Here is a 15,161-nt window from a genome sequence, read left to right on the forward strand (position 1 = left end):
GCTAACTCTCTATTTACTACAGTTTAGACATACTGTTGTAATCTTCGTTTTTTATAACATGAAACCATCTTAGATTGTGAATGATCAAAGATCTACCCAGCAAAGCAGGGGCATTCCCAGAAAATAAACTAAGATTCCCATTTAAGTTCTATACTGAACACAAATATAAATACAATAATTTCAAAGATTTTACTAAGTTACAGTTCATAGAAGGAAATCAGTCAATTGAAATAAATTCATTCTGCCCTAATATATGGATTTTACATGACTGAGCAGCCATGGGTGGGGCCTTGGATGGCAGGGGCGCAGCCACTGGGGAGCCAGACCCAGCCAATTAGAATTAGTTTTTCCCCACAAAAGGGCTTTATTACAGACAGAAAAACTCCTCAGTGGTTCTGAGGTCGGTTGGAAGTACTGCCAAATTCTCTAAAATTACGTTTAAGGTGGCTTATGGTAGAGAGATAAACATGTAATTCTCTAGCAACAGCTCTGGTGGACATTCCTGCAGTCAGCATGCCATTTGCACACTCCCTAAAAAAAAGAGACATCTGTGGCATTGTGTTGTGGCCTTTTATTGTCCCCAGCACAAGGTGCACCTGTGTAATGCTGTTTAATCTGCTTCTTGATATGTCACACCTGTCAGGTGGATTAATTATATTGGCAAAGGAGATATGCACACTAACAGGTTTGTAAACAAATTTGTGCATGACATTTGAGGGGAATAAGCTTTTTGTAAGAAACATTTCTGGGGTCATTTATTTGACTCATGAAACATGGAACTCTTACATGCTGAGTTAAATGTTTGTTCAGTATACTTATATAAAACCCTAACATTAGGATAATAATATCCCAAAAATATTAAAATAATGTTTTGGATAACAATGTCTTTAACAACCACCACAGAACATTCCCCAAATGTTCTCATTAAGTTTACAGGTAGAGAACAGCCGAAATGTATTCTGAGAACATTCTTGCAACATAAGGTGAATGTTTTGTACAAACATTGTATAATCACCAGCACAACTGGATATTTTGTTGTGTTATGAGAACATTTGCCACAACCTAGGGAATGTTCTGGGAATCTTCACGGAACCAATTTTGGTTTGCTAGGTAGTTATCTTTCATTTTCACAAACTGTGTAACAAAAACACCAAAATTAATATTATCTGGGTATTTGAAAATTTGTGCACTGCACAATACAATAAAATTGGATTTTAAGAGATGAATCTGCCAGGATAGTTTGATGCTATATTTTTTCTTTATAGTGACTAATTAGTAGACGTAGACTCGTCACACACATCATATCGAGAACTTTACTCTCCCTAGCGCTCAGAGAGCATTACTGTGCACACAAAGAAGGTCCTGTCCACGCCGTGGATAAATGCCATAATCGCTGACTAAACGTAATTGTTTCAATGTCAGCGCATGGCTTGTCGATGCAGGTAACCTCACAATATACACACTACACATATTGTGTGCCTCCCAAATGGCACTCTATTCTATATACAGTGCACTACTTTGATCAGAGCCCTCTGGGCAAAAGTACCGCACAATATAGGGAAGAGGGTGCCATTTGGGATGCGAATATTAGCTGTAATGTGTAGTATTCATATGTGTAAACATACTGAATTTTAATTGGATGCATTTTACCGCCGTATCATACTGTGCTATGATTGGTTAAAACCACCCAGATGGTTAGGTCATGGTCAGTTGATCATGGTTGGAGATACGTGAACATGCAAGTTGTAGCTAGCTAATAAAGAGCTACGTTAAGAAATATCCTGCAGTCCTGCATTTTATTATTTTGTACAAAGCGTGCAAAACAAGACATAATGGAGAAGCAAGGAGCGTGATTAATGGTATCCAACAAACGTTTCCATCAGTACGTATATGGACGACAAGTCATTGTGGAATCCGACCACAAGTCCCTTGAGTCAATCATGAGGAAACCACTAGCCACAGCCCCGCCAAGGGTACAGAGAATGATCCTTCAACTACAAAAATATGACTTCACAATCACTCACCGTCCAGGCAAAGAAATCCCTGTCGCAGACACACTCTCCAGGAAGTTGCTTACCGACAAGGACAGCAGCCTCAGTGAAGGCATGGACATGCAAGTGCACACTGTGTACAGCAACTTGCCAGTTAGTGACACAAAACTGAAGGAGATGCAAGCAGAAACAGAAAAGAACTCACAACTCACACACCTGAGGAAAGTCATACAGGATGGATGGCCTGAGGAGAGGAGAAAATGCCATCAGAGCATCTCAGAATTTTGGAACTATCGTGATGAGCTAACACAGATCAATGGAATAATTTTCAAAGGAGAGAAAATCATTATTCCTACCAGTCTCAGAGAAGAGATTTTGACAAAGATCCATGCTGGACACATGGGCATGGAAAAGTGCAAACAGAGAGCACGGGACATTTTGTTTTGGCCCGGAATGTGCAAACAAATAGAGGACATTGTTGGTAAATGCGCCATCTGTCTTGAACGATGCCCCTCAAACACCAAAGAGCCAATGTTACTTCACTGTATCCCAGACCGACCCTGGCAGGTCGTGGCAACCGATCTGTTCACCTGGAACAACGAGGACTACATCGTAACAGTGGACTACTACAGCAGATACTTCGAACTCGACAAGCTTCACAGCACCACATCTGCAGCTGTGATACACAAGCTGAAAGCAGCCTTTGCCAGGCATGGCATTGTAGAGACTTTAATATCTGACAATGGGCCCTGTTACAAATCAAATGAGTTTGAATCCTTCACAAAAGCATGGGAGTTTACACGTCACCACAAGCCCACATTACCCTCAAAGTAATGGCCTTGCTGAAAAATCTGTGCAGATTGCTAAATCACTCATGGACAAAGCAAAAGCAGACAAGAGAGACCCCTACCTCAGTCTCCTTGAATACCGCAACACTCCAGTTGACAACTTCAAATCACCAGCCCAGCTGTTGATGAGCCGCAGACTTTGCTCAAACCATCCCAGCACCAACCAGCAGCTGCAACCTGAGGTCGTCAGCTACAAGGAAATGCATGAAAAATGTGCACAGAGACAACAAAAGCGATACTACGACAGGTCAGCTAGAATCCAGGAGCATGGCCTCTGGAAGCCAGCAGTCGTCATCCAGCCAGCTGAAACTGAACATTCATGTCACGTCCGCACCCCAGAAGGAGCCGTGTACCGCCGCAATCGTCGTCACCTACTGAACACAAAAGAACAACACACTGATGAGATGAACTGTTCCCCTGAAAGAGAACGTGATGGACTAAACACACACACAGCACAACATACACCATACTTACCTGCAACACCACAAGAACTGTTGACTGACACAGAAGCATGCTCAGCATCATATCACACAAGGTCAGGAAGAGAGGTCAAGCCCAGAGCTGTGCTAGATCTGTGAAATGTCAAAGGGTGTAGGCAGATCGCTGCCCTAAAAGAGTTCCAAACTGTAAACTTGTTATTGACAGTTCACTTGAAATGTTTGGTATTGTATTTGTTTGAAATGTTAAGATGTCATTTCTACAGTGAAAGCTGAGTTGCTGAGAATCCCTTGTTCGAAAAGTAACAGTATGTTGGATCATTGTTTCAGAGTCTATGTTGATTCAGTTGGTGTAGTATGCAATATAAATGGTTACTTACCTTGAGTTCAAACTACAGAGCATGTATTCAAATGAAACGCTTAGAATATGTAAAAAAAAAAAAAATTGTTTTAAAAGAAGGGGGATGTAATATTCATATGTGTGAACATATTGGATGCATTTTACTGCCGTATCATACTGTGCTATGATTGGTTAAGACCACCCAGATGGTTAGGTCATAGTCAGTTGATCATGGTTGGAGATACGTGAACATGCAAGTTGTAGCTAACTAATAAAGAGCTACGTTAAGAAATATCCTGTAGTACTGCATTTTATTATTTTGTACAAAGCGTGCAAAACAAGACATAATGGAGAAGCAAGGAGCGTGATTAATGGTATCCAACAAAGACAGCTACCAGGAGGAAGATAGGTTGGAGTACCCGTGCTTATAAAAAGCCCTCAGTAACCTAGGGGTGAGAGAGATTGATCGAGTTAGAGGGAGGTCGAGAAAGGAGATGGACACATGTCGGGGATTTATGGATTGAATGTAGTCTAACAGCGTGAAGTCCCGAATAAAAGACACATTCATGAGGACCTGACTATGAGCTGGTTAAATACATCTGGTTGATTCGATTCATTTTAGGTTCATTATCATAGGCCTATTCTGTTGTGCAAAAGGCTGCATCTGATTATCTTCAAAAAAAGAGCAAAGGCTATGTAAGAGATGATGATTCACATGATTCATGTGTAGCCTACTTGTTATAATCCCAACTCTTATTACAGGTCCCCCAGTTGACTTTCTTCAAAAACCTGTCACCTCCAGAATTGGACGTGTCTATGGTCACTGAAGGGGAGGATTAAGATTCATTTTCGCCGTGCAAAAATATCGTCTACAGATTAATTTCAATTCAGGAGGTTCACTAATGTGGATTTATTCCAGCTTTGTGAATAACATCACTTATTGAATAGATGGCAACCGTAGAGTAAATTAGAGTAAATTCAAGAGAATTTACGTGCGCACCGACAGAACCCCTATTTCCATGATGTGGAACGCTCCGAGCCTCTGCACCCAGCACCGGTGAGACGAGCGCAGTTTACGAGACAGACTCGAGCAAGTGTATTGCCAGCGAAGCGGTCGACGTCTGACATTTCTGAGGAAACTGTACAGTGCAACTTCACACACATGGATATTTACGTGGCTTTGTTATCCGTAGTGCTCATTGCGAAACCAGGTAAGTGTCACACGGGGACATATGCAGTTAGTTTACCTATTGTTTTAGGTGTCATTATCAGCTCTGTCAGCATAGTTGTTTATTGCGCACCCTCTCCTTCTCCATAGCCCGATAAGCACCTCGATCGGATTTTTGTTCGTTTGTCCCTTGTAGATGTTTTTATTAATCCATTTTTTTTGTATCAATTTGCCCCTCATTTATAAATCATATTTTTGTAATTCGTTTTATAGTACAGATAAATAGCATAGTTATCATCTCCTAAAACGTAGGGTATGTTGTTCTGTCAAACCACATCTGTAGAACGCGCAAAAGTCCCTATACAAATGACAGGTCTCACACAGGTCGATGCAGCAGTCAATTTGTTCCCGCGCAACAATAAGTCCAATATTTGGAGTATATAGACTTTCATTTAAAGTCATCTGCCATTATACTTATCTGATGTCTAGTGCCATGCAATTTACGCGTTTTGTCTCTGATGTGATTGCCACTGTACCTAGGTGAAGGTGCTTTGAAATTGCATGAATTCAATCCCCATGTATTTGACTGTGTTGCAGTTCGTTGTATCACGCAGAGGCTGAAGTTTGATGCTCAAACTCAACCATTAAAGAAGTGCCTTGCTTATGTACGTTATACACATCGTATAGGTGGGAGGATGTGTGACAGTAACTGTGCACCCAATGTGTGACAATGGCTAAATAATATTTCCCCCCTACAGTTTTCGGTTTTGGAATAGATCCCGATGACCAGATAGATATCATCAATGAACTTGACTTCGGAAATGCAACATATGGAATTACCCAAGTGGCAGGGCTTCACAAAAATAGCAAAGCCTTCTTATTTCGAGGTAATGTATACTTATTTTCTCTATTTGTTTGTTAATTGATTGATAGATCATTGTTTTATTTATCAGTGAATTGCAGAAATATTTTATTTGGGCGTGGAATCATGAGAACGTTTGGTAAACTAATTGAATTTGTAAGATGTAGGTTACCCAAGCTCTGACTGTGGTTGTAAGATTATCCAGAATATTTTAGGTAAACTGTTGGTAACAGATGCTGAACTAATCATCATCATTACATAACCAATGTATTGTAACGATCCTGGCTATATGAACCATGTTACAATTCCAACCATGTGGGTAAACTCTCTTGGTGCAATGCAGTGACCCGGGTTCACTTCCCTGCCCCTCCTGGTTGCTACGTTGGTGTCAGAAGTGGGATGGCAGCTGTGGGGCCATCATAACGCACAGGCCGGACGTATGAGGGGGCTGAGTAGTCAAACCACGGGCGATACTCACTATACGAGCCATGTTACAATACCCACCAAGTGGGTTAACCCTATTGGCGCAATGTGTAGGGCCTTTATTTTGCATTTGTATTTATTAGGGATCCCCATTAGCTGCTGGCAAGGCAGAAGCTGCTCTCCATGCAGTCCAAACACATTAAGGCACTTAAATCACACATGAAAGAAAATATTAAACAGTACATCATATTGTGGTGTAATAATGTTATATCTACAATACAAAATGTATAATACAGCAATATTACAGTGTGAGTGTGTGTTCTAGCGTGTGTGTGCGTATGCATGTCGGGGGGTGTGTGTGTGTGTGTGTGTGTGTGTGTGTGTGTGTCTTCACAGTCCCTGCTGTTCCATAAGGTGAATTTTTATCCGTTTAAAAAAAAAAATCTGATTCGACTGCTTGCATCAGTTACCTGATGAGGAATAGAGTTCCATGTAGCCATGGCTCTATGTAATACTTTACACCTCCCATAGTCTGTTATTGACTTGGGGATTGTGAAGAGATGGTTGGTAACAGGCTGATTGGTTGGCTATTTGAGCCAGTAAAGGGGCTTTACTATTCTTGGGTGGTGGAATTACTTCTGCTTCCCTACAGGCCTGAGGGCAGACACTTTCTAGTAGGCTTAGATTGAAGATATGGCAAATAGGAGTGGCAAAGTCGTCCGCAATTATCCTCAGTCATCCAAGTTGTCAGACCCCGGTGGTTTGAATTTGTTGATAGACAAAAAAAACTCCCCTCTTCCACACTCACTTTACAGAATTCAAACTCACAGTGCTTGTGTCTTTGATAATTTGGTCAGTTATACTTGGATGTGTAGCGTCAGAGTTTGTTGCTGGCATGTCATGCCTAAATTTGCTAATCTTGCCAATGAACAAATAATGTAAATAGTTGTCAATATTAGTGGGTTTTGTAAGTTTGCATTTTTCGCCATAATATAATTTAAGTTGCTCCAACAATTACTATCATTCTTTATATCATTTATCTTTGTCGTAGTATAGTTTCTTATTTTATTCACTTTAGTCACATGATTTCTCAATTTGCAGTATGTTTGTCAATCTGTTGTGCAGCCAGACTTATTAGCCATTCCTTTTGCCTCATCCCTCTCAACCATACCATTTTTCAATTCCTCATAAATCCACAGGGATTATTTCATTTTTTTATTTTTTTAAAAGTCATTTTCTTAATAGGCGCATGCTTATTAGTAAGTGGAATACGCAATTTCATAAATGTGTCAAGTGCAGCGTCTGGTTGTTCCTCATTACACACCACAGACCAACACATATTTTTTACATCACCAACATAGGAATCACTACAAGACTCTCATACACTATATTAGGCCCAGCCTTTGGAACTTTGGTTTTCCTAGATATGGCTGATCACTTCATCCGATGGATTTGGAGTATTATCCAGATACTGACTGTTGGCACTTGGTGGTCTATAGCAGCTTCCCACAAGAATGGGCTTTAGGTGAGGCAGATGAACCAGTAGCCATATTACTTCAACAACGTTTAACCTCTATGGGCTAGGTGGGACGCAGGCGTCCCACCCGTGGTGCACTCCATCAACAGCAGGTGCATTTCAAGAGCGGCAAATTTGAATTTTACACCCTTTGAAAGATAAACATCTCCTTAATCTAACCACGTTTTACGATTTAAAAAAGGTTTTACGGCGAAAGCATAAATTTAGAGTATGTTAGGACAGTACATTTACAAGAGTTGTGTGTAATGTTTTGTCAATTCAAAGACAGGGTCACCAAAACCATAAAACCAGCTAAAATGATGCACTAACCTTTTACAATCTCCATCAGATGACACTCCTAGGACATTATGTTAGACAATGCATGCATTTTTAGTTCTATCAAGTTCATATTTATATCCAAAAACAGCGTTTTACTATGGCATTGATGTTGAGGAAATCGTTTCCCTCCAATAACCGGCAGTCAAGTCAGCACCAAAAATTAAATAATTAAAATTAGAAAACATTGGTCAAATATTATATTGTCATTTAAAGAATTATAGATTTACATCTCTTGAACGTAATCAACTTGCCAGATTTAAAAATAACCTTACTGGGAAATCACACTTTGCAATAATCTGAGCACTGCGCCCAGAAAAATACGCGTTGCGATACAGACTAGACGTCATGTTGGGGAGATCTAAAATCGAAAATACTATGTAAATAATCCATTACCTTTGATTCTCTTCATCAGATGTCACTTCCAGGTATCACAGGTCCATAACGAATGTAGTTTTGTTCAAAAAAGCTCATCATTTATGTCCAAAAATCTCTGTCTTGTTAGCACATGATCTAAGCCCGCCGGACTTCACTTCATGAACGAGGGGAAAAAATATATTTACGTTCGTTCAAACATGTCAAACGTTGTATAGCATAAATCATTAGGGCCTTTTTTAACCAGAACATGAATAATATTCAAGGTGGACGAATGCATACTCTTTTATAACGTATTGGAACGAGGGTACCCAACATGAACTCGCCCGCCAGGTGTCTAATGGGCCATCATCGTTCCATGGCTCTTGTTCGGTCAGATCTCCCTCCAGAAGACTCAAAACACTTTGTAAAGGCTGGGGACATCTAGTGGAAGCAATAGGAAGTGCCAAAATATTCCTCAGCCCCTGTGTTTTTCAATGGCATAGGTTTAAAGGTAATACAACACATCAGGTATCCACTTCCTGTCAGAAAATGTCTCAGGGTTTTGCCTGCCAAATGAGTTCTGTTATACTCACAGACACCATTCAAACAGTTTTAGAAACTTTAGAGTGTTTTCTATCCATATATAATACGAATATGCATATTCTAGTTACTGGGTAGGATTAGTAACCAGATTAAATCGGGTACATTTTTTTTATCCAGCCGTGCAAATACTGCCCCCTAGCCCTAACAGAACATGAGATCCTCTTTAAGCTTTACAGGAATGTTCTTAATAGACCACAACACCACCCCCATTGGCATTTGTCTTTTCTGTAGTCTTTTCTGTAGCGGCTTCTGGCAACTGGGAAGGAAGAGAGGAAAAAGTAGGTGGGCGTGAATTCCCTAGTAGCTTGTGTAGGTTCGCTACTTGTTTGCCAAGAGTAGCCACTTCACCGCTGTAGTCCTCTGCAAGCAACCAGTTGCTACATTGAAAGTCTGGGTGGTCCACATTGTCCCAGAATAAAGCAAAATAAACAGTTCCTGCAGCTAATAAACACAGCTCCATGTCCGAGAGAGAACCACATGACTATCAAAAACGTCAGGCAAAGATAAGCCTACACCAATCACATAATTAACTCGAATTTTTTAACATTTTTGTATTATACCTCAGGCTAGTAAAACACGATTTGTCAACAACAACACAGTCAGTGGCGAACTGGGCGTGATCACGCCAGCGACCCGGGTGCGCTTCCCTGCCCGCCGTTTAGTAGTAGCAGCAGTAGCAGCAGCATCTTGTTTACTATGGTCTGTTCCGCAATCACAACAAACACAGAAAGCCTGTCCATTACATGTATACAGTATAATTTTACAATGCTGACATAAGATGCCTGAAGGAATAGTATTTAACCAGGCCTCCTATTCAGACTTCAGTTTGTTAAGAATGGAAACAGAAACGGTCTCCTTCACCTAGAGCTAGCAGCAAGATCACACCTTCTGGTTTCATAGTGTTATTTATATTACTGTGTGTGTCTGTGACAGCAGGGTTACACCTGGTATGTCATGGTGCTATTCTTGGTGTTGAACAAGGAAGCTCCGGGGAGCATCGTTCTGATAATTAATCCCCATTTAATTTGTCCACGGCAGCAGATGCGTATCCCTACCTGGTTTGCTGTGGCTCAGCAGACCTGGGTTCAAATACTATCTTCAATTGTTGATATACTTCTACTGTTTGCTTGACGTAAATGACGTAAATGCTTGAGAATGCCAGATGGGCGGGTTCGCACATAAACAACTATTCTATTGGTTCCATTGTGCAATGCAAGTTTAATCAAGCCCAGCTAAAGTATTTGAAATGATTTTAAATAGTATTTGATCTCAGGTCTGTGGCTCAACAGTGTAGGATTGGTGCGGCACTGGTCCATCCAAGCGAAATAAGGTCATTACAACCAGAAACTGGTTGAAGTGATGTCATTATGATGTAATTTCAACCTGTTTTGTAAACTGAATTCCTGCTTAGTGTTACCAACATTACTAGCTCAAAGAGTTGGATTGGTTCAGTATTAACTTGACTTTTTCACTATCTAATCATGGCATTGGGTTGTTCAATGATCAATGTTACCATTTCAGATGCAATCTTGTTAATATTGTAGCACAACTCTGACTCTGACTTTCACAAATAAGTAGAACTGCTAGGTTGTACACAGTCAAATGTAACATAACTACATATAAGAACTGTAAAAAGTATATATTTGTGAAAATCTCATTTAGCAGACGCTCTTATCCAAAGCAACTTAGTTAGTGCATTCATTTTAAGATACCGGGGGGGGGGCAACTAAATTTCAGAGTCAAATATACAGGATACAAACATTCCATTTCAGCTAAACAATGGATATATAGCAAAACTAATTTGAATATCTAAAATCTATGAATGCACCCATAAGCAATCATTCCTGATGAAAAAACACAAATTTGAAATATTGGTGCAAATAGTGTTTTGGAAATCTACTCTTGTGCAAACTGCTCCAGTTCTCCCAGATTAGACGGGTGCCTTCTCCTAACTGCTGTTTTCAGATCTCTCCACAAGTTTTCAATGGGATTTAGATCTGGACTCATTGCTGGCCACTTCAGAACAGTCCAGCGTTTTGTCTTGAACCATTCCTGGGTGCTTTTTGAAGTGTGTTTGGGGTCATTGTCCTCCTTCGACGTAGACCCAGCTTTCTGACATTGGGTCCAACATTGCGCTCCAAAATACCTTGGTATTCACCTGATTTCATGATGCTATGCACACGTTCAAGGCACCCAATGGCAGAGGCAGCAAAGCAACCCCAATGCATCACTGAACCTCCTCCATGTTTAACTGTAGGAAAGGTGTTATTTTCTTTGAAAGCTTAATTTTGTTTTCTGTAAACAGAGATGGTGTGCTTTTCCAAAAATCTCTAATTTGGTCTCATCTGTCCACAGGACATTCTCCCAGAAGGATTTTTGGCATGTTCAGGTGTGTTTTGGCAAATTGCAGTTGGACTTTCTTATGTCTTTCTCTCAGCAGTGGGGTCCTCCTGGGTCTCCTACCATATAACCCCCTTTCATTGAGTTGTCATCGGGTGGTGCGAGTTGAAACTGTCGTACCTTGTGTCTGAAGGTCAGCTTGAATCTGTGTGGCAGTTGACCGAGGTGCTTTTTCCACCATTCGAACAATCCTTCGCTGCAATTTTCCATCAAGCTTTCTCTTGCGGCCACGTCCAGTGAGGTTGGCTATAGTGGCATGGGCCTTAACCTTCTTGATAACATTACGTATGGTGGAAACAACAGGAACATCAATGTCTCTGGTGATGGACTTGTAGCCTTGAGATTGTCAATGCTTGGCTACAATCTTGTCTGACCTCAGATAATTCTCTGGTTTTCTTTATTTTGTCCATGCTCATTGTGGTACACACAGTGACACAAAACAGGATAATGTGTCCTTTTCTCTATTCAAACTGGTTGAATACGTGACTTTTATACTGCAGGCACCTTCCACTCAGCACAGGTGAATTCAATTCCAAGTAAATGAGAATCACCTGCTTGAAATCTAACTACTTCTAGAAGGTGCCAAAAATATTGTCTGGGACATTTCAGGATTTCTTTGTGGAATTAGCTAAGATTTAGTCAATTACTCAGATTTTTGTTTTGTTCAACTGCACACTGAAGACATACATATGTGGATACCAAAATCTGTTATAATTTCAACAGTTTTAGGGAAGAAATGGTGCATTATTTGAAAAAAGTTATATATCAATATTTTTGGCCGTGTGTGTGTGTGTGTGTGTGTGTGTGTGTGTGTGTGTGTGTGTGTGTGTGTGTGGTGTGTGTGTGTGTGTGTGTGTGTGTGTGTGTGTGTGTGTGTGTGTGTGTGTGTGTGGTACCAGTCAAAAGTTTGAAAACACCTATTCATTCAAGGGTTTTTCTTTATTTTTTACAATTTTCTACATTGTAGAATAATAGTGAAGACATCAAAACTATGAAATAACACATATGGAATGATGTAGTAACCAAAAAAGTGTTCAACAAATCAAAATATATATTTGAGATTCTTCAAAGTCGCCACCCTTTGCCTTTTCTCTCAAACAGCTTCATGAAGAATACTTTTCCAATTATCTTGAAGGAGTCCCCACACATGCTGAGCACTTGCTAGCGGCTTTTCCTTCACTCTGCGGTCCAACTCATCCCAAACCATCTCAATTGGGTTGAGCTCGGCTCATTGTGGAGGCCAGGTCATCTGATGCAGTGCTCCATCACTCTCCTTCTTAGTAAAATTGCTCTTACACAGCCTGGAGGTGTGTTTTGGTTCATTGTCCAGAATGCTGTGGTAGCCATGTTGGTTAAGTGTGCTTTGAATTCTAAATAAATCACAGACAGTGTCATCATCAAAGCACCCCCACACCATCACACCTCCTCCATGCTTCACGGTGGGAACCACACACCCAGAGATCATCCATTCACCTACTCTGTGTCTCACAAAGACACAGCGGTTGGAACCCAAAATCTCAAATTTGGACTCAGATGTCCAATGCTCGTGTTTCTTGGCCCAAGCAAGTCTCTTCTTTATTATTATCAGGGTCCTTTTAGTAGTGGTTTCTTTGCAGCAATTCAACCATGAAGGCCTGATTCATGCATTCTCCTCTGAACAGTTGATGTTGAGGTGTGTCTGTTACTTGAACTCTGAAGCATTTATTTGGGCTGCAATCTGAGGTGCAGTTAACTCCAATGAACTTATCCTCTACAGCAGAGGTAACTCTGGGTTTTCCTTTCCTGTGGCGGTACTCATGAGGGCCAGTTTCATCATAGTGCTTGATGTTTTTTGCCACTGCACTTGAAGAAACTTTCAAAGTTCTTGAAATGTTCCGCATTGACTGACCTTCATGGCTTAAAGTAATGATGGACTGTCGTTTCTCTTTGCTTATTTTAACTTGGACTTTTACCAAAGAGGGCTAAGTTCTGTTTACCACCTTTTCCTTGTCAAAACAACTGATCGGCTCAAACTAATTAAGAAAGAAAATATATAATTAACTTTTAACAAGGCACACCTGTTAATTGAAATGCATCTCAAGTGACTACCTAATTAAGCTGGTTGAGAGTGTGCAAAGCGTGGCTACTTTGAAAAATTATTCCATATTTGTTATTTCATGGTTTTTCTATAATGCTCTCAACCAGGTGCTGGAGTTGTAAGCAAACTCATGGAAAACAGAAAGGAAAACGCCGCACACTGCTGCTCATGCTTCCAGGTGATATTTATTTTTAACAACGTTTCGACCCTTAGGTCTTCATTAGGCAGTTTGTACACTGCAAATGAACATTTTCTTTGACTATTTATGCATATTATATATTCTAATATAATACAGTAAGAAAGTGGTAACTATTCCAACTTTAGGATTTGCGTAGGCTCTTGAGGAACTCCTATGCCTCTGATAGCATCATTGAAGCTACAAAACTGTCTGTGTGCAACCTTAACATGTGATGACAATACAACAGAACAGAAACTCAACATCAAAAAATACAGTATATCTTAAAGCCATGCCCCTACTAAGCCACGTCTCCACTCCAGGGATCCTCCAGGAACCCGTTGCTTCCTTGAACCATTTAAAGAACCCCTCAACTAACAGAAGGTGCAAATATGAATCATTGACTAGCAATGGTTCCTTGAGGAACCCCAGGGGTTCCTTGAAGATCTCCAGGGTTTCTCGAGTTACCACTAATTCTAAGAGTGTAGAGCATGACACTCAAGAAGAAGGCCATTTCCAAAAACATTAAGAGCTTGAAGCAGGCAGCTGACAAGGCAATATCAAGCAGCTACTCTGCAATCTCAACAAGTCAGCCTACAACGCACAAAGCCTGATATGGTCCTTTGGCCACTATTTACATATTAGTGCTGTGGAGTTTTGGATGAGGATGACAGGAACAGGCTGTCAGGGTGGAGGGAGGGAGAGGGACAGATAGGCTGAGAGAGCGAGACGATAGAGAGGGAGAGAGGCACAGATCTGGCTGCTGCTGGGTTGGCAGACCTATTCCATGGCTGCGGGACTAGTCTCACCCCCTGTCCCCTGGTCGCTAGCGTTAGCCAGTGATACATAAACAACAGATGTCATGTGTTGGCATGGGAAGCTAGGCTTTTATGACCCTACACTACGGGTGAAGGAAAAATGTGTCACCGCTGGCGCTCCTGATAATAGAAGACAATTTAAACTAGTCAGATCAACAGAATCTCCACATGAAGGTCTTCATCTAGTTTTGTCTAATCTTACCTGGTGCCTTTGGGAGAGAAGTGAAAAGAGCGAGCGAGAGATGCTTACGCTCGCTGTTTTTCTTTCCTTCTGTTCTGTGGAAATATATTTTTTTTTCATTCTTTGGCGCAATTTACGTTGCTGCTGGTTGCATAATAATGAGAACATTGGACTATGAGACTGCTTGTATTGATACTAGCGTCAACACTGAGCTAATTGCCGAGATATGTAAACATTTGCCACACCAATTAACTGAATACTTGCGCTCAATGAAATGGCTGTGTGTAGGGTAATTCCATCATTGTGGAATAGTACTGAGCGATTAACCAAATTGTTGATTTATTTTTGGTTATGATTACTAAGGAATAAAATAATAGAAAATCACATTTAAAAAGTTAGAAGACAATAGAATGTTTTCAATGTTTTGGCAATTTAATGTTCTCAATATTTGGCTTTAGAATTTCAATAAAAACGCTCTAAAATAATTTTAAGTATCATCACTGAAATCGGAAACCGGGTTTTTTAGTTTTTTACCGAACAAACGGAACCGACCTCAAAAAGCATGATGTATTATACAGAAAAGGTTTAATATGTATTAATTAATAATATAATACTAATTCAAGTGTAGA

General features: G+C 40.4%; 1 protein-coding gene across 1 annotated transcript in view; it reads left to right on the forward strand.

Annotated features, from left to right (window-relative positions):
* Positions 1-4,705: 4,705 nt before the first annotated feature.
* LOC106561902 (protein kinase C-binding protein NELL1) overlaps positions 4,706-15,161 on the forward strand; it is a 527,033-nt gene continuing 516,577 nt past the window's right edge. The window contains exons 1-2 of the mRNA XM_014126233.2: positions 4,706-4,827; positions 5,543-5,671. Of these exons, the coding sequence (XP_013981708.1) occupies positions 4,779-4,827; positions 5,543-5,671 (178 nt within the window). The 5' untranslated portion in view covers positions 4,706-4,778. The remainder of the gene's footprint in view (positions 4,828-5,542; positions 5,672-15,161) is intronic.

Source organism: Salmo salar, chromosome 11 (assembly GCF_965601325.2).
Source record: "Salmo salar chromosome 11, fSalSal1, whole genome shotgun sequence".
Classification (NCBI taxonomy): Eukaryota; Metazoa; Chordata; class Actinopteri; order Salmoniformes; family Salmonidae; genus Salmo; species Salmo salar.